General features: G+C 39.7%; 1 protein-coding gene across 2 annotated transcripts in view; it reads left to right on the plus strand.

Annotated features, from left to right (window-relative positions):
- The window catches only part of LOC114665051 (regulator of G-protein signaling 9-like), a 200,797-nt gene that overhangs the window by 73,547 nt on the left and 108,292 nt on the right, over positions 1-18,958 (plus strand). For both annotated transcript variants that reach the window (XM_028819421.2, XM_028819422.2), the window contains exons 3-4: positions 12,066-12,116; positions 15,580-15,686. In XM_028819421.2, coding sequence (XP_028675254.2) covers positions 12,066-12,116; positions 15,580-15,686 — 158 coding nt within the window. The remainder of the gene's footprint in view (positions 1-12,065; positions 12,117-15,579; positions 15,687-18,958) is intronic.

Consider the following 18,958-nt stretch of genomic DNA (forward strand, 5'->3'; position numbering starts at 1 on the left):
GCAATACGGAACCATCCATGAAAAGAAAGACACAAAGTCTTTATTATTGTATTAAATAATTAACAAATTAATAATATATTTTAATAAAAAATGTACTTTTGAACAATTATCAAATAACTCCTAAACTTAGAAATTAATTCTTACAAATAGATTATTTTCTTATGATCAGTTTTTTTTGTAGAAAAACTTATACTGATACAGAAAAATTCCAATGAACATTGAAACATTAAAAACATCCTAAAGTAGAGACTCCCACCCCACAATGCCCACCCAACAGCCATCTCACAGCCTCTTGAACCAGAATTTAGGGATAAAGAAGAGAGGTTCAAGTGACTCCAACATCCAGTATCAAATTCCGGACATGGCCTCACTGTTAATTCTTGAGGCAGATAATTGAAGCAACATAAGGTTAAAGAAGAACGACTTCCAAAAACTGATAGATCATGAATTATAAACACATTTTTAAAGTTAACCTTTCATCTTCTTATTCAGAAGATATTTGCCTTTTCTCGATGTTTCCTTTTGTTCTTTCTGAACAGATTTGTCTTTTTAATGTCTGCCAGTCGTTTCACATGGCAGGTTTGTCATCGTCCACCATTAATTAGTTAAAATATATAAGGCTGGACTCAGAACTTTCTTAGCAAAGGGCACAGAAGTCAAGACTCCTTACATGCTCACTAGCCCGACACCACAAATTTGTGCAAAACCTCTCCTGTTTTCATTTCACATTTGACGTGACTTGACCCTGCTACACATCTAGCTGAAAGCGCAGCCTAAATGAAATACTTACTGGGATAGCTGGGCTTGTGCCAACTTATTGTTTTAGAGAAGCCATTTCTAATAGTAATAGTTGCATCATCTGCACTTCTTCCTGTAGTACAGTCAACCCCTTAAATTTGCGTGGGTTATGTTCCTAGTGTGCCTGCGAATTGTTAAAAAACCGCAAATTTTGGATGTGGTCAAAAAATGACTATAAATGCCTATTTTTATAATTTAAACCAGGGATTGCCAACTCCAGTCCTAGAGGACCACCGTGGCTGCAGGTTTTCATTCTAACCCTTTTCTTAATGAGTGAAATATTTTTCTGCTAAATAACTTATTTTGAACTAATTTTAATTGATTTACTCTTGAAGACTCAGACCCCTTAATTGTTTCTTTTTCCTTAATTAGCAGCCAAACAATAATGAGATACAAAATGAACCAGAACAACTGGTGTCGATCAGTATATCAATACAATATCTGAAAATAACGAAAGGTGACGGTCTCAGGAAAGTTGATCTGCTCAGGTCCCCAAAACATTTTAACAAAGCTCTTAGAAAGAGAAAGTCAACAATTTCTGAAATATCTGCTAATGCACTGCGAAAGCAGCAACAAGCCACGGAATTAAAGAACGGGTTTAATTAACAACAAGAATCGGCACCTCATTAAGCAGCTGGTTGGAGTTGAAGGCCCTGACTTAGGTGGTCCTCTGTTGGTTCACTTACATCACATTTCATTTCTGTTTGGGTGCCATTTAAAGAAAGAAATGAAGCCATTCAGAGGAACGATGGAGAAATTCAGGGGAACAAATCTTAAGAAAGCAATTCAATTAAAATGAATTCACAAGAAGTTAATCAGCAGCGCAAACAGGGCACTCATTAAAAAAGGGTTAAAATGAAAACCTGCAGCCACAGTGGTCCTCTAGGATTGGAGTTGGCGACCCCTGGTTTAAACCTTAAATATGCCCCTAAAATAGATAGATAGATAGATAGATAGATACTTTATTAATCCCATTGGGATTAATAAAGTATCTATCTATCTATCTATCTATCTATCTATCTATCTATCTATCTATCTATCTATCTATCTATCTATCTATCTATCTATCTATCTAAAACACTTTAATTTTTTATTTCAAATTAAGCTTAATACATTACCTAAAAAAAGAATGTAAAGGTAAACCTGCATACTGCACACTACTGTGCTGCTATGTCTCCCGCAGTGCTAGAATGTAAAATACTGATGTTACCCCTATATGTACTGTAATTCATGCAAACACATTTCCTTTGGTATTCGCTGTTATTTTCTTTGGTATAAGTAGGGTAAATACAGTAATAATTTAATTTAATTTAATAAAAATACAGAAAAATGTATGAGTACTTAGCAATAATGAATGATACTGATTGATGATGATGAATTAGCTGTGCAGTATGATGAAGGTATGTAATGAAGATAATGACTGCACAGCAAAGCAGAGGATTTACAGCTCCTCAGGTGGTGCCTCTTCTTCAGGCGCTTCAGGAGGAGTCGTATCTTCTGATGGGTCTTCTTCTGGTGGGGTTTCGTGCTGGCTTTTCTTGATAGGTTTGAGGAACATTGTGATGGGAAATTGCTGTCATTGTTTCTTCATGGTGGTGAGGAGGGTTTTATATGTCTGAATGGCAGCATCGATGCCATTATTAACTTTGAGAGCCTGAACCATATAGGGATCCCATGCTTCAATCATCCCTTGCAATTCCTTTGCTGTCCTAGTAACCTTGTCTTAAACTTCTTCTGGCGCTTAGGTTCATTGCCAGAAGCCTTAGAAGGTGCAGGGCGTTTGGGCGGCATCTTAGGGCTTTAAGAAGAACAAAATGAAAAACACGAGAACACTCAGTGAAACAATCGAGATAGCGACATGCGGTAAACTCTTATGATGTGGGAATACTGGGCTGCATCTGCCGGAGATGCGTCACAGGGCAGTAGCCAATCAGTAGCAAGGAGAAATGAATAATACTCTCAGATTGGCTACTTTCAAACAGGTGTTTTCACCATCCCAAGCCGCGTTTTCCTCTACGGTTGCTTTGTGTTCTCTCACAGCAGGGGTGGGCAAAGTCATTCCTGGAGGGCCGCAGTGGCTGCAGGTTTTTGTTCCAACCCATTTGCTTAATAAGAAGCATGTATTGCTCAAATAACACGTCTGCTTCATTTTAGTTGTCTCGCTTGTTAAGATTTTGAACCCTTATTGCTTATTTTAGTCTGTAGTGTTATTTTTATTTGCTCCCTATTAGCATTAAGATACAAATTACAAAAGAAACCAGCATTTCTCCATTTAGCTTGTTTCCATTTGCACCTGTGTGTATTTATCTGCACTATTTGGTTTCATTAAATACTTAGAAGGAAAGTGAAGAGAAAAAAGTGAAGCACTGAGAAATACTCATCTGTTTTAGACTACAAATCATTTGGATGATATCCTTAGAAAGGGGAAGAAAATCTAGGATATGAGAATGACTTGAGATGGCAGAGTTAAAGCACTAACAAGCCATGAAATTAAATTATTGGCTAGGATTGTTTTTTAATTAAGCAACTGGGTTGGAACAAAAACTTGCAGCCACTGCAGCCCTCCAGGACTGACTTTGCCCACATGTGCTCTACAGTACTAAAAATGTATACAGTATTATATTTTATATGGAAATTAAGCTGAATTTACGTTAATATTTATGTTACAAAATTAGTAAATTATATTGTTCTTAATAATTTAGCATTAAAATGCATGAAAAATTATATATTGCCATGAAAAAAGCCATAACAAAATTGCGGAGGATATTTGCGTTTTGCGCAAACAATTATTAGTTAGGTTCTAAGGAAAAATCCGCGAACAACTGAGGACGGGAACTCTGAACCACGACTTTGCAGAGGTCGACTGTACATGTTTATTTTCTTTTGTATTTCTTTACGTTTCTGAAATTTCTTCTGCAAAGTGTGACCAGTAAGGGGGTGTTACAGCACCCCAAACACAACTGCAACTACACAAGTCCTGAGTTCAAACAAGTGATTTATTGTGCACAAATATCCTTCACAGTCTTCTTCAAAGGGTGAACAAGCACAGTTATCAGCTTCTCTGTCTCTTTTCTTTCCTTCACTCCTTCTCAGTGAGCTTCGTCCTCATTCACCCAACTCTGATTCACTGCGTAAGGAGAAGCGACTTAGGAAGCTGCCACATTGCATCAAGGAAGCACTTCTGAGTTGTACGGAACCTCCCTAAAGGGAAGAAACCTCCTCTCCACAGCTCCCTCTGGTGGCTCCCACAAGACCCAGCAGGGCTTCCCATTGGAACTGCCATGAAACCCTGCAGGAGTGTATATGGGGACTCACCAGAAAACTGCTGCCACCAGTTGGACTGAAGGAGCAAATGGCCTTCCATTATCAAGGTGCCCCAGCCAGGGTGGGAACCATTCATTCCAGCTGGGATGCCAGCCAATCCTTGTCTTCTATGACAACAGACTAGCTTAGTGTTAGTCCAGGTTTAGATATTTACTCTGGTAAGGTTTCATCTGGTAATAAAGGTGGAAGGGAAATCTCAGAGTCCTTCCCATCATCAGCACCATCTTTCATCTGCACCCTTGGATATCCTAATTTTACAGAAACACCTTTCATCCTTTCATTTTTTGACCCACCAATTAGAGATACTAATTTGGTTTCTGTCAGAGTCCATACTTAATCTACAGTGCATCCAGAAAGTATTCACAACGCATCACTTTTTCCACATTTTTCCTGGAAAGAGGAATGGGCGAAACTGGCCAAGGATAGGTGTGCCAAGCTTGTGGCATCATATTCAAAAAGACTTGAGACTGTAATTGCTGCCAAAGGTGCATCGACAAAGTATTAAGCAAAGGCTGTGAATACTTATGTACATGTGCTTTCTCAATTTTTTTATTTTTAATAAATTTGTGAAAACCTCAAGTAAACTTTTTTCACGTTGTCATTATGGAGTGTTGTGTGTAGAATTCTGAGAAAATAAATGAATTTAATCCATTTTGGAATAAGGCTGTAACATAACAAAATGTGGAAAAAGTGATGCGCTGTGAATACTTTCTGGATGCACTCTATCTATCTATCTATCTATCTATCTATCTATCTATCTATCTATCTATCTATCTATCTATCTATCTATCTATCTATCTATCTATCTATCTATCTATCTATCTATCTATCTATCTATCTATCTATCTATCTATCTATCTAATATTACGCGCTGGTTTTGTGGCATGGTCATTGAAGTATTGGAAGTGGTGTGAATTACAGGAAGAGGATGGGATGCCAAACTATTGAAGAAGCAGGGTGAAGGGGCTGTGATTTAACGTGTTTCCCCCCAATTACTGGGGAATCTGTCAACTGTCTAAAAAGGCAAACATTCGGTAAAATATCACCTGTATTTATAAAATTTATGAGCAATTCCTAATGAGCATGTCTGTTTCACACACAACAGGTATCATTGAACATTCGAGTAAGTATATCATAAATAATTAACGAGGAGCAGCTGCTCAGGAAACAGCATTTTAGTGATACACTATGGGTGGTTTCCTCAGCAGCGAAAGAAAGAAATGAAGTGCCATTCTGGTAAGAACAAAAAGATAAAAACAACTTAGGAAATATTCACAACTTAATTTTCAGGTGCGTTTCATGTCTACTGTTTTGTAAGTTGAAGTATTTTGTTTATTTACTTCATCAAAGAGATATATCTCATTTATGTTTTTAAAATATATTTGTAACAAAGAGTCATATTCAAAAATCATAGTCTGTGGAAGGCAAATAAGGAAGCAGAGGACAGAAGAAAAGTTTGAGTCATTCCGTTTACTGCCAAGGTCCAGAAATCTAAACAAAAATGAATGTGCGGTGGCGCAACAGAAAAGCCATCTCTTAAACCACAATGGCTTCTCAAAATACTCAGCTCTATCAAGCATGTCTGAGTCTGGGAGCACGTTTCATTTGGGATGTGGTTCCTCCAACAGAGACGCCATTGTTTGGGAGCTCTTGGATTTATATCACCTTAAACGAAGGGGGCATGGGATAATGGAGTTGGGGTGTGACTGGGGTGCCATTCTTGTGCAGTTTCTCTGAGCTAAGGAGGAGAAAAGAGATAATATGGTTATTGTTGGCGCCCCCTTTTGTCCCAGTGGCTTATTGCATACTGTATCAGAGCATGGAATGTGATGCTCAAATGCCCATGTATGACAAGTGATAATAGAATATAATATACAGTATATGTGTTAGTAGAATACATAAGATTAATGTTAGAGAGAACTATTGCAGATAAAGTGAAAAACTACCCAAATAGAGCTTTTCAGTATTTTAGCAGTAAAAGTACAGTCAAAAAGGAGGTGAAGTGCATCAGAAATAGTAAATAGGGATTAAAATATACAGACAATTAAATAATAAATGCTCTAAAATTGAGTTGTCTGATCTTTTCACGTGTACGGAAGCAAATAACCTCTTACCAGTACTAAGGAGGCACTGAATGATTTGGAAATCGTAGAGGGAGAAGTGCTGTTTAGATTAAATAAGCTAAAATCAAACAAATCACCAGGAGCAAATAACATTTATCCTCAAATGCTTAAGGAAGTTAGCAAGTTCATATATAAACCCTTGATGCATATTTTTCAGAAGTCACAGTGCACTAGGGAATTTCTTAAGGATTGGAAAATAACAAAAATTATTCAGTTATTCAAAAAGGGTGATATTGGACAGATAAAAGTAATTACAGTCCAGTAGGCTTAATGTGCATCACAGGTAAATTAATGGAAAGAATTATTAAGAATAAGTTTGAACAACGCTTGGTAAGAACAGGAGTTTTTCTGAACAGTCAGCATAGGTTCAAAAGTGGTAGGTCCTTTTTTACCAACATGCTGGAATTCTATTAGGAAGTAACAAAAGGATATGATCAAAGTAGAAATATGATATTATTTATCTTGACTTTCAAAAAACATTTGATAAGGTGCCACATTAGAGGTGGGGCATCAAACTAAAAGAAGTGGGAGTTCAGGGTGTGGTATGTAGGTGGGTGCAGAATTGGCTCAGTCCCAGGACGTAGAGGGTTATGGTGTGAGAAACCTTATCAGAATTGGCTGATGTTAAGACTGGTGTCCCACAGGGGTCAGTGCTAGGGCCACTGCTATTTTTAATAGATATAAATGATTTGGATAGGAATATATGGAACAAGCTGGCTTAGTATGCAGATGATACCAAGCTAGATAGAATAGCAGAAAATATATCTGCATCATTACAGAGGGGCTTGGGCAGAAGACAGGCTTGAGGAGATTTATGGCAGGTAAAATTTAATGTTAGAAAATGTAAAGTATTACACGTAGGAAGTAAAAATGTGAGATTTGAATACACAATGAGAGGACAGAAACTTGAAAGCGCTGCTTACGAGAAGGTTTTAAGATTTATAGTGGATTCAGCACTATCAACTGTGAGACATTGTTCAGAAGCTATTATTAAGGGTAGCAGAATGTTAAGTTACATAGCACCTTGATGTGCAGAGTACAAGTCCAAGGAGGTTCTGCTCAAGCCGTATAATTCACTGGTGAGGCCTCATCTGGAGTACTTGGTCTCCAGGCTACAAAAAGGACATAGCAGCCATAAAAAAAAGTCCAGAGAAGAGCGACTAGGCTGATTCCAGGACATAGCAGTGCTAGAAAAACTTAGAGGCAAGAGCAAGTAGGCTCATTCTGGGGCTACAGGGGATGAATTATGAGGAAAGATTAAAAGAGCTGAGCCTTTTCAGTTTAAGCAAAAGATAATTAAGAGGAGACATTACAGGAGTGTCTAAAACTTTGAAGGAAATTAGTACAGTGGATAAAGATTGTTACTTTAAGAACACAAGGACATTGTTGGTAACTTGTTAAGGGTAAATCTCACATGAGTATTATGTTTTTCTTCACACAGAGAACTACAGACACAAGAAATAAACTACCAAGTAGTGTGGTAGACAGTAAAACAAAAACACGGGGACACATTTGGATCCTTTTTATGGGTAAATTTCACATAAACATTAGAAAGTTTGTCTTTACACAGAGAACCATAGACACTTGGAATAAGCTACCAAGTAGTGTGGTAGGCAGTAAGACTTTAGGGGATTTCAAAATTAGACTTGATGTTATTTTGGAGGAATGAGGTTGATAGGATGGGTGAGATTTGTTGGCCTGAATGGCCTGTTCTTGTCAAAGTTTTTCTGATGTTGTGACGTTTCTAATAATATTATACAGCATCATCTAGATAAAACCTGGGCCAGCATAAGCGTATGATGACTGAAATAGCTTTAACAGATTCCAGATTCCAATCAGTTGCCATAATAATTACATCAACTGATATACTGTTATTAGTTGTTGGTAATAGGTCATTTATGGCTAACTGTTTTTCATATTTCTTTGACATAACATTTTTGAAAGAAGTACTCGATGGAGAGCGCTGATGAACAGGCAGCCTGTCCAGGGTTTGTTCCTGCCTTGTGCCCTATACTAGCTGGGATAGGCTCCAGCACACTGCATGACCCTGTTCAGGACTAAGTGGGTTAGAAAATGACTGACTAACTGACTTAATAGAGAACTGAAACTGACCTGTGTGCACACAAACACTCAGTGTGATGTTGAATTCATGGGCTGCATGCAACTCTGCTGCCGTTTCCATTTGGGGTTTGTTTTGATGTCAAGAGTGGCTTTTGAACAGGTTTAAAAGGAAACAGATGCAATTTGAAATTTAGATAAATTAGATATAGTAAATTAATCAGTAATTGGGGTCGGAAAATATTTCCCTCTTTCAAAACAGACTGTGCTTTTTATACAGTATGTAAGATTTTCACATTTTAATAAAATGCATAGCACACTCTGTTTGAGACATCTCAATGAAAATGGTCATACAGATGGAGTTATGGACATGATGACAAAGACAGGTACATTTTATGTGAATACAACTAATTAATAAAAAAGGCCCTGTAACCCTCAATTTTAAAGGTGGGATTAATTAAAATGACAAACAACAGCACAGTAGCCTCGGCTCCTACCAGATGCTCGGCTCAAATCAAAGACCAGACTGATACAGTAATTCACCAGGTTTCTATGCTCACTTCCTCAGAAGCTTAAAGGGGAAATCTTATGTGTCCAATGCTCTGTAGACAAGACCAAGAAGTCGTAGTAGCTGGAGATCTACAGTAGCTAGGAAAACAGTGCAAGCGTCTAATACTGACAGCTGCTAATTTGAGCTTCTATCAAGCTAATATTACTGTGTGAGTGAGAGCACCGTACTTTGGCACAGGGTGGACCACCAAGGTGGGCTCCGCTGCCTCAACCTGACACAGACACACACAGAGGCACAACTTTAAAGCACACAGAACTTTTATTTTTCCTTTTCTCTTGTGGGAAACGCCTTCCCCATTCCCCACAAGTATAACACAGTCTCAAAAGCATGCAGCACAACACAAATCTCTTCGCTTTCCTTCTCTTTTCCTCCTCCACTCCTCCTTGGCAAGCTTTGCCTCCATCCTCCTATCTCTGGCTTCCGGCTGGCCCCTTTTATAAGGCACCCGGAAGTGCTCCAGGTGCTCATTGATGCATCTCCGGCAGCACTTCCAGGTGTGGTGGAAGAGCTGCCCTCCAGGGCTCAGCAGTAGCTGCAGCACCCCCTGGTGGTGCCCCCGTATTACAAGAGGGCGGCATCCAACTCCAATTCCCATGGAGCCCTGTGGGAGTCTCAGGTGCCACTGAAACCCATGGGGGCTGCCACCTAGCGCTCTGGGGGAGGAACTGCTCTGGATATGCTCTCTCCCACGGTCCTTCCAGTGTGGTATCGTCCCAGCTGGGCAAGGACCCCAGCCATATGCCACAACAGAAAGAACACTTGTGAACCCCTTGGCACATATGTGTATCAGAGGATCACCGAGAGGGGGTGTTGTTGCTAACTGTCTTGTCTTCTTCTTTGTCCACCTTGCCCAGTGATGGCAACTAACTCGGCCCCTTCTGGTCCCTGGGCTATAAGAATACAACATCCTGGGAGGAGGTGTCACTTCTGTCCAAAGCGACCACAGCAAATGTGCTCCATATCTTTCAGACAGCAGACAAGAAAGCCTAACTAACACCCGCCACATTATTCTGGTGGCAACAGTTTTTGTTTCCTTTTATGCCATCAGGCGTCACTTTGATTGGACTGATAAATAAATGCAGATGGCCATGTTGGTACCCTAAAATTTATTTTTCTTTTCATTCCTTCTGATGACCACAACTTTCTCAGTGAAAATACAACAGGCATAATATTTCAAGCAAAATAAGCTGAAGCTTAACTGGTAGAATTAGTTTTCTTTTATACATTATTCTCATTATTAATGTCACAAATAAACATATTGGCATTTGAAATATGCAATATGAAGAATAAAGGAGATAGAACAAATATAGCAAAACAGATCACAGAATGGCATTCTGACATACTTTAATTGACAAGTATGGTAATGATGAAGCCATGAACACTGACTTAATCCAGTGGGACAGGACCCTTTGTATACCTAAAGGATGTTCTTGGGTTTATTGTTTATTTGAGAAAACATTAAGCCTTGTAATTCACTAACTGAAACTTGTTTTTTTTTTTTATTTTCACATGCTCATGACACAGTAACATGAGTGGCATGATGCAGTGACGTTCAATTGGGCAGGGGGTCAGGTGGTAGGGGGTCCTCGCCTGAAATTTCAAGAGGCACCAGTATAGCGTAACTACTCATTGCTACACTAATAATTGGTGTACCCTAAATTAAAATTGAAAGAGCACTGGTTCTTAAACTTACTTCAGGAGAATGTGCAGATCCCATGTGTGATCCCATGACGTTGAACTATAAAATGCTTGAAAATCATACTGAGCAGTGCTTACAAATCAAGAGTACTCTCGAGTCCTTCATCAAGGATGTCAAAGTCAAATTTTTCTTTAGAAACTGACTCAAGCTTTGAGCTTATTGATGTGTAAAGTTGAGCTATTGCATGCACAGTAGATTTGTTGCCATTTATGCACAGCTGTGACGTGTAGTACGAATGACCAATCATAGACAACTATACGTCATTGGAATGCTCTGAACCTCAGCTATCCAATGGTAATGAGCCTTTCACTGTATGTGGCTCGACATAGGTGGGATATTTTATAAAAGCAGAGTAACTCAGCGGGGACGCTTTGCTCACTTCAAGGGAATCCGTGTGCAAATCACATATTTAAACAATGAATGAGAGCAGACAACATGGAAATGGAAACTTATGAGTTATTTGCAAGAGGACACCTTTGGATATGTGAAAATACTATTATTGCTTTTGATTGACTTGTGTGTTTATTGCATTGTACACAAACAACTCTGAAATATGGAGGTGTCATAGCAGTGTGACAGACACCCTTTGAATAAGTGGTTAAACTTATACAGTAGAACCTCTGGTTACGAATGTTTCTGAACACATACAAATCAGGTTACGATCAAAAAGTTTGCCAAAATTTTACATCTGTTCACGACCACACGCTCTGGTGGCAAACAAAAACACTGGCGGTCAGTTTTTCTACGCGCGTTCGTATGCGCCAATGATTTGCCATTCTCCGTTTCCCATTGACTTTTGTTTGCGTATACAGGGCCTAACAAAGCAGCTGATGTTGCCAAAGGAGTTATAATGTTAACCAAGCAGAAGCCTCAAGTGCTGGAAGAGGTGGAAAATCTGTTGCTAGTGTGGTTAAACGAGAAGCAACTTGCAGGAGATAGCGTAAGCGAGCCAATCATATGCGAGAAAGCCAGGAAGATTCATGGTGATTTGCTGAAAAAAAATCCTTCTTCGAGTGCAAAGGTGAGGAATCTAAAGCCAGTAGAGGATGGCTTGAAAAGTTTCGCAAGAGAAGTGGCATTTAATTTTTTTCCCTGTGCTTAAAACTCAAAAAAGTGTTTACAGTGAGCGGTTCATAAGTGTCTAGCGTGAACTCTTCTTACAATGTTAGTTTTCTCTGTTGTTCAAGGTTTTCTCAGTGTTATTCAATGCTTTTACATTTAGTTTACTATTACACTGTTTATTTTATGGTATAATTAACTATTTTTGTGCATAAAAAATATATATTTACATACAGTTCGTACGATCTGGAATGGATTAATTGTATTTACATACAATCTTATGGGGAAATTACATTGGGGTCGCAATCAAATCGGGTTGCGTCCAAAGTTTAGGAACGAATTACGGTCGTGACCAGAGGTACCACTGTATCTGTCAGGCTCAGCTGCACTTTTCCAGGTTTACTTACACGATTTTCCATTTTTTTTTCTATAGGTTCTGACATCTTGGCTTGGCTTATGAACCGTTTACAAATCTCGGATGAAGGTAGGTAAGCAAATAGCTTCAATTCATGTTAGCTAAATGAGGACAAAGAGAGCGGTTGGGAGCATGAGTTGATTTTACAGCACGTTTCTGCACCCACCACACAATAAAATGCCTGGATTGGGATCTGAGTTCAGCCGTGCAACAGGTGACACCTCAGCACCACATTGGAACAGTGGGAGGTTTTTTTACAGTGGCTGGAGTGCCAGTCCTGCCATCAAGTCGCAAGGTTTCCCTGCAAGATGGAGGACCTGCTTGCAGGTTAACGTCTTACCCAGGATGAAGCAATTGCAGGTTAAGGGCCATGCTCAAGGGCCCAATGGAGCAGAGGCTCTTCTGCTGTTTACGGGATTTGAACTGGCAACCTTCCAATTACTGGCACAGATCCCTAGCCTCAGAGCCACCACTCCACCTCAGTGTGGGCATAATACTTGTTTCATAGTGTTAAAAGATGTGCTGTCAGGAATCCAGGGGCCATGGAAAAGAAAATATCACCCTGATTAGGAGAAAATCAAGCAACAGGATGAAGGGCTGGGTACCCAAACTGGTTTTATTTGGGGTTATTCCTGAGATGACTACTCTTATTCCTTTAAGAATATTGGCACAGTTGTGGCCCAAGTTTGACACTTCAATATAAAGGAGATGCAGTAATGTCTGGACCTAACATTGTGAAATTAGGACTTCTGGTTTTGTCCTATGAAGACAGAATGTTGCAGAAATCTGAGATCCCCCATTCTTAGTGAAAGCTTGCTAGTCATTGGCAGGGAAATGAATGTGGCCACCACTGTAAAAAATAGATGAGGAAATTTGATTATTTTTAGAGGGACACAAAAACTATTAAGAACAACATCCATCTGTTTGTATCCTATACGCAGATATGTGCCTAAAAAGTAAAATATTTTCTGTCTAAATGATTACAGGCCAGTGGCACAGACCTCTGTAATAATAAAAAGTACATTTGAATGTTGGATTATTCAGCATCGCAAATCTGTCACAAATTCTCTCGCTGATCCACTACAGTTTGTTTACCATGCCAGAACTTCACTTTGCGGTGCAATGGCCAAGGCTCCTCATTATATGTTTGAGCATTTAACACTTTAATGATGACTCACTCCGATCCTGCGGTTATAATAAGTGGTGAGTTCAAGTGTGTGACTTTGAAATTAAACATTACAATTTTCTATCAGTTTGTGTCTTGTTCCACTCGAGGAAATAACAAGCTGGACCTGCTGTATTCAAATGTTAAAGATGCCTTTAAGTGTAACCTACTGGCACCTTTGGGCAGATCTGACCACAACCTGATTCACAGTGGAACTATATAAGAAAGTGCAGAACAGTATGTTCTTCTTTAGGAGATTGCCTTCCTTTAAGTGGGAAATGTTATCTTTCATATCCTCTACAACTCTGTAATGGCCAGTGTGATTTTCTACGCTGTGGTATGCTGGGCTGGTAACATCACTTCAAGAGAGGCCCACCAAATCAACAAGCTAATTAAAAGGGCAGGCTCTGTTATAGAACACTCTGGACTCCCTTTGGGCCGTAGCAAAGGAGGGAATTAAAACAAAACTGATTGCCATTATGAACAATGCTGCACATCCTCTCTTTAGCACATTAACACTTAGGACTTTCATCTGCCGAGTTATTGATCAGACGTGTGTCAAAAAAGGCTACGGGAACTCTTTAATCCCAACAGCAAAACATCTGTAAAATGTCTTACTGAGACTGGGACTGCCAAGTCAGAACTTTTCTTTTCTTTCTTTTTAATTTTTCTTCCTTTTTAGTCAATCTGGATACTGTGGACAAATAAAGATCTATCTATCTATCTATCTATCTATCTATCTATCTATCTATCTATCTATCTATCTATCTATCTATCTATCTATCTATCTATCTATCTATCTATCTATCTATCTATCTATCTATCTATCTATCTATCTGAGACTGTCCAGTTACTTATGCCAGGATGCCAGGATTTAACACAATCATACCAGGGCCTATCCATAGCAAACGTCTCCATTTAATGTGGCCTGTGCACATGTCTCTGGACCTCTGACTTTCTAAGGAGCAGACAGGGCCTCTGACCCTGAGCACCGGATCCCCTCAGAGATGTTTTCTATCTTCTTTCCTTTTCTCTTTCTACACCAATGACTGCACCTCCATTGACCCATCTATTAAACTGCTGAACGCCCTGATTGGCCTGATCATAGAGGAGGATGAGGTGCCACATCAGACAGAGGTGGATCAGCTGGCAAGTTGGTAGACACTCAACAAGCTTAACTTGAATTCCTTGAAAACAGTAAAAATGATTGTGGATTTTAGGAGATGCTCCTCACCTCCTCCTACTCTTATTATAAACGGTGTCACAGTGGAGTCATTTAAATATCTTTGCACCACTATCTGCCACTGGGATTAAACTGGGATGAAAACATAACTGATCTTATCCAGAAAGCTCAATTGTGTAAGTTTTTTCTCCTTCAACTTCAAAAGTTTAACATGTCCCAATCTGTGCTTGGTGCCCTTTTATAGCGCTGTTACTGAAAGCATCCTCCCTTTCTCCATAACAGTCTGTTATGGCAATGCATCTGCTCTCTTGAAACAGAAAGTGCAGAGTATTATTTGGACAGCTTGAAAAGACTGTAGGCCTGAAACTGGACTCCATCGAGGTCCTGTACACATCACGAGTCAGGAAACAAACTGGAAATGTAAGCAAAGACTTGAGCTACCTTGGCAGCCATCTCTTTAAGGCATTACCATCAAGGACTTGTTACGGGTCACTAAAGGCAAGAACTATTAGACAAAGAGTTTCTTTATGACTGCAGTCACTGATTCATCTTTCTTTTTCTGATTCCTAAACCCCTTCATTCAATCTATTTTGTGTTTATTTTATAAGGACTTAGTAGATATATTACAGGGCAGGAGTTCAGCTCTACATTACTACATATTTCCTGATATATTTGTGTGTTTTGTGCAATATATTTTTCACTATTGCTGTATATAATGTTGTGATGGTGTCTTGTATTGCATGTTGTGTCGTATTTACCTTGTTATGTGTGTGGATGTAACACCAAGAGAAATTCATAGCAACTATGTTGCTTGGCAATAAAGTTCAAGTTCCCTCTTCAAAATTGATATTCAGTGTTACAAAGATCCACAATTTGGTGGTCATTACCTAGTCTTTATCCTGGCTTGATATTCTTTTACTCCACATGTCCATTGCTCCTCAGGTCAAGTGAGCACAAGAGTCATTTCCTCCATGCAAATTATCCTCATGAATATAGACAAGCTTAAATGTTATTTTATTTATTTACAATTATTGCTTAATATTATTACCATTTTACAGTCCCTTTTTGTGCAGTTTTTTAAAGGGGAAATGGAGAAGTCAGTTGACATGACTGAACTAGTTAGACAACGAAAAGGAAACACAAAGGATGCAGTTAAAATGTACTGAATCTCTTACTCATTCCAGAGGCTCAAAACCTTGGCAATCAGGTGGTCCAGCATGGCTATATTTATCCTCTGCAAGAGCCAAAGAATCTCCTTCTCCGTCCAGATGGCAGTCTCTACCGGTTTCAGGTGAGTGGTACATGCGTCTCCCTTTACTCCTTTCTGTTTGTGATGCCATGTTGAGTATTAGACAATTTTATCTGGTCTTCTTCAAAGATTATCAGAGTTATAATGCAGTTTATAATGGCCAGTGCAGTTACATACATATAATATATTCATTTTGCTTACAGTCAACTTCTCCTCATGGGGTTGCTGTGGGAATGTGTTGAACTGGACAAGCCAGGCTATCCCATGCTTACCAACTTTTTGTAGCTCACTTTAATGTAAAACAAACTTACCATACAAAGTGATACAAAATTAACCACATATTATAAAAAACATATTATAAAAACAGAAAGGGTGACTGTGGTGAAAAGAATAAAGGGTGCTGTATGTATGGTTGTCTTTCAGTATTTCTGAAAAATATTTTTTAAGCATCCTATCTATATATATGTTTATCTCTCCGCCTCTCCGTGGTTATCTGAGGTAATGGCAGTCTCAGCAAAATAAATGATGGAGTACCAACCTGGCCGTCCCCATTTACTACAACGATAAAATGAAAAAACAAACGCTTGAGGGCATCAAAATGGAACAAAAACAACAGCCTTCAATAACACAAGGTATAATAATACACAGGTTTTCTTCATGTTATAAAGGAGCTTCTTCTCTCTCTGGTCTCTCCGTCATGAAGTGACGCCTGCTTCTGGATGGTTGTGTTTTTATGGCTCAGGGATGTGAAGGGGTGGAGTCATTTGCCCTCACTGGGCGGTTTCTCAGTACTGTGGAGGAAGAGAAAGGTAACATAGTTAGTGGCAGTGCCTCCTCTCTGTCCAGTCTGGCGCACGTGCGTGACTATATATATATGTGCGCATGTTAAAGTTGTCTGTGAAAGGCTCCCTGTTTAGACACAGCTGCCAGTCGTGAACTGGGTGCTTCGTCGCACAGCATTATGATTTTTTATAAGGGAAACAAAATTACAAAACAAAACCCTTGGACATTGATTCGATAGGAACGGCCTACTCGGAATCACTGTCCGTATAGTAATTATGTGGTGGTGGAGGAGCATTTCTGCTTCTCTCCATTCACAGTCCATCTCGTTTTCATGACGCTGTCGTTTCCTCTCACGATCTCTTCTCAACCTTTCTCCAATCTCGCAGGTTGCTTTGTGGCAATCCAAAGAGTAAGGAAGAACCAATGCTTCTTTCTTGAACTCCAAACGCCGACTGATGGAAAATCCCAGAAGTGTGTCCAACTTATATACTCTGACTGCCGACTCCAAGAAGTGGGTGAACATTCGATTTGGACGAAGTGCTGCCAACGACGGTCGATAGAAACACAAAAAACCACAGTCTCGACAACAAAGCAGGTGTCGACGCCAGATCTAAACACAAAGAGTGGTGTCGACGCCAGATCTAAACACAAAGAGTGGTATCGACAGTGTTTGTAAACAAAAGTAACAACCAAGGTGTTGTGTATTCAGCCAGTACAAACAGCACGTAGTCTCCTTTAGTTCAATCCTCTTTAATCACCACACTCCAACCTCATCCAACGATCCTCCCCCTCACTTCCTCTCCTCCTCCATCACTACTGCCCTCTACTGAACACAGCAGGAACACCACACAAGGCAGTGAATTCGCGGACAAACAAAGATCAAGATCCAAATGAAGATTATATATAAAGATATATACAGGGGGATTCACTTGAAAGAGGCCCCAAATATTCTGTTGTAACTCCCATTAAGATGAAGCAATCTTAACCAAAAAAATACGCTATATACTTTGACGTATGTGTAATCGATTGCATTACATGCGATGCTGGAAGTGGTTTCAGTTTTCTGCCAGACACATTTCGAAGCGGTGCTCCATGTTCCTGAATGTATTGGCAAGCATCTTGTGGGGAACAGTAGCAATTTCACATTGGATGTTTTCCGTCAAGTCTTCCACAGTGTGAGGCTTGTTCTGATAGACTTTTCCTTTGAGAATACCCCAAAGGAAGAAGTCTGGTGGCGTCAGATCTGGCATGCAGACAAGATATTACACTTCACCAGCAACCACCCGGTATCTCATAAACGGAGCTGTGTTAAAACTCTATTCAGAAGAGTCCACACCCATTGTAATATGAAGGAAACAAAAATGAATGAGAGACGCTATCTCTTCCACCTTTTCACTTCAAACGGGTACTCAAAAACATTCATTAATCGGAGCTTACACAGAAGACGCCAAAAAACTCAGCAAACAATTGAATTGAATCAGAACCTCCACCCCACCTGGCACTCACTCCCTTATCACCACAAGGTGTCTGAAGGTACAGCGCGCATCCTGGCTAAGTCAGGCGTCAGAATAGCACACAAACCCATGAACAATCTTTGCACGGTCCTGTTTAATGCTAAAAACAAGAAATCGATAGCAGAAACATGAAACGCAGTTTATAGCATTCCATGCAGTTCTTGCTCAGCGGTATACATAGGACAAACTTCAAAAAGAATCGCAACACGTATACAGGAACATCGCAATGCCGTCAGAAGAAAGGACTCACTTTCATTGATCTACACGCATACTAAATCAACAGGACATACATTTAACTGGGACAATGTACAAGTCAAATTTAAGGCCAATACTAAAAGTGCCAGAGAGCTGGCCGAATCTTGGCTATCAAATGAGAACGCCATCAACAGACACTTGGACATAAATCCAGCATATGCAAACTTAAGAAGAACATGTTCATAATAAATAAACTGTACACCCAATACCCCCCCCCCCCCCCCCATCACACTGACTTAGCCACCACCCCCTCCACGTAATGTTTGCTATATATTGCCTTTGATTCTTGTAAGTCTAAGCATTATTCTCTGATGAAGACCCCTGGCAGGGGTTGAAAGCTCAGGAATAAAAACTACTTTATGATACGTGATTCATTTTTTCTTCCTTTGTAGATCTCCAACTGCTAATATGCAAACCTTATCACAGACCTTCTCTTCCATATATATACAGTATATATATATACACTGTAAGAATGATGCTATATAGTGCCCGACCCGACACAAATTGAACACAGGAGGCACATGTAAAATAAAACAATTATTTATTTTTCTTCATCTGGAGGGCATGTCTTCCCCGTACTCCCTCCAGCTACAACACAGTCCCAAGCACAGTATACAGTTAACACAAAGCACTTATACTCCTCTCTCTGGCACCACCACTCCTCCCTGGCAACCTCGTCCTCTTCCTCCTCATTCTGGCTCCTGAGTAGTGGTCGCTGGCTCCCTTTTATTGGGTACCCAGAAGTGCTCCAGGTGCTTGATT

Source organism: Erpetoichthys calabaricus, chromosome 14 (assembly GCF_900747795.2).
Source record: "Erpetoichthys calabaricus chromosome 14, fErpCal1.3, whole genome shotgun sequence".
Taxonomy (NCBI): Eukaryota; Metazoa; Chordata; class Cladistia; order Polypteriformes; family Polypteridae; genus Erpetoichthys; species Erpetoichthys calabaricus.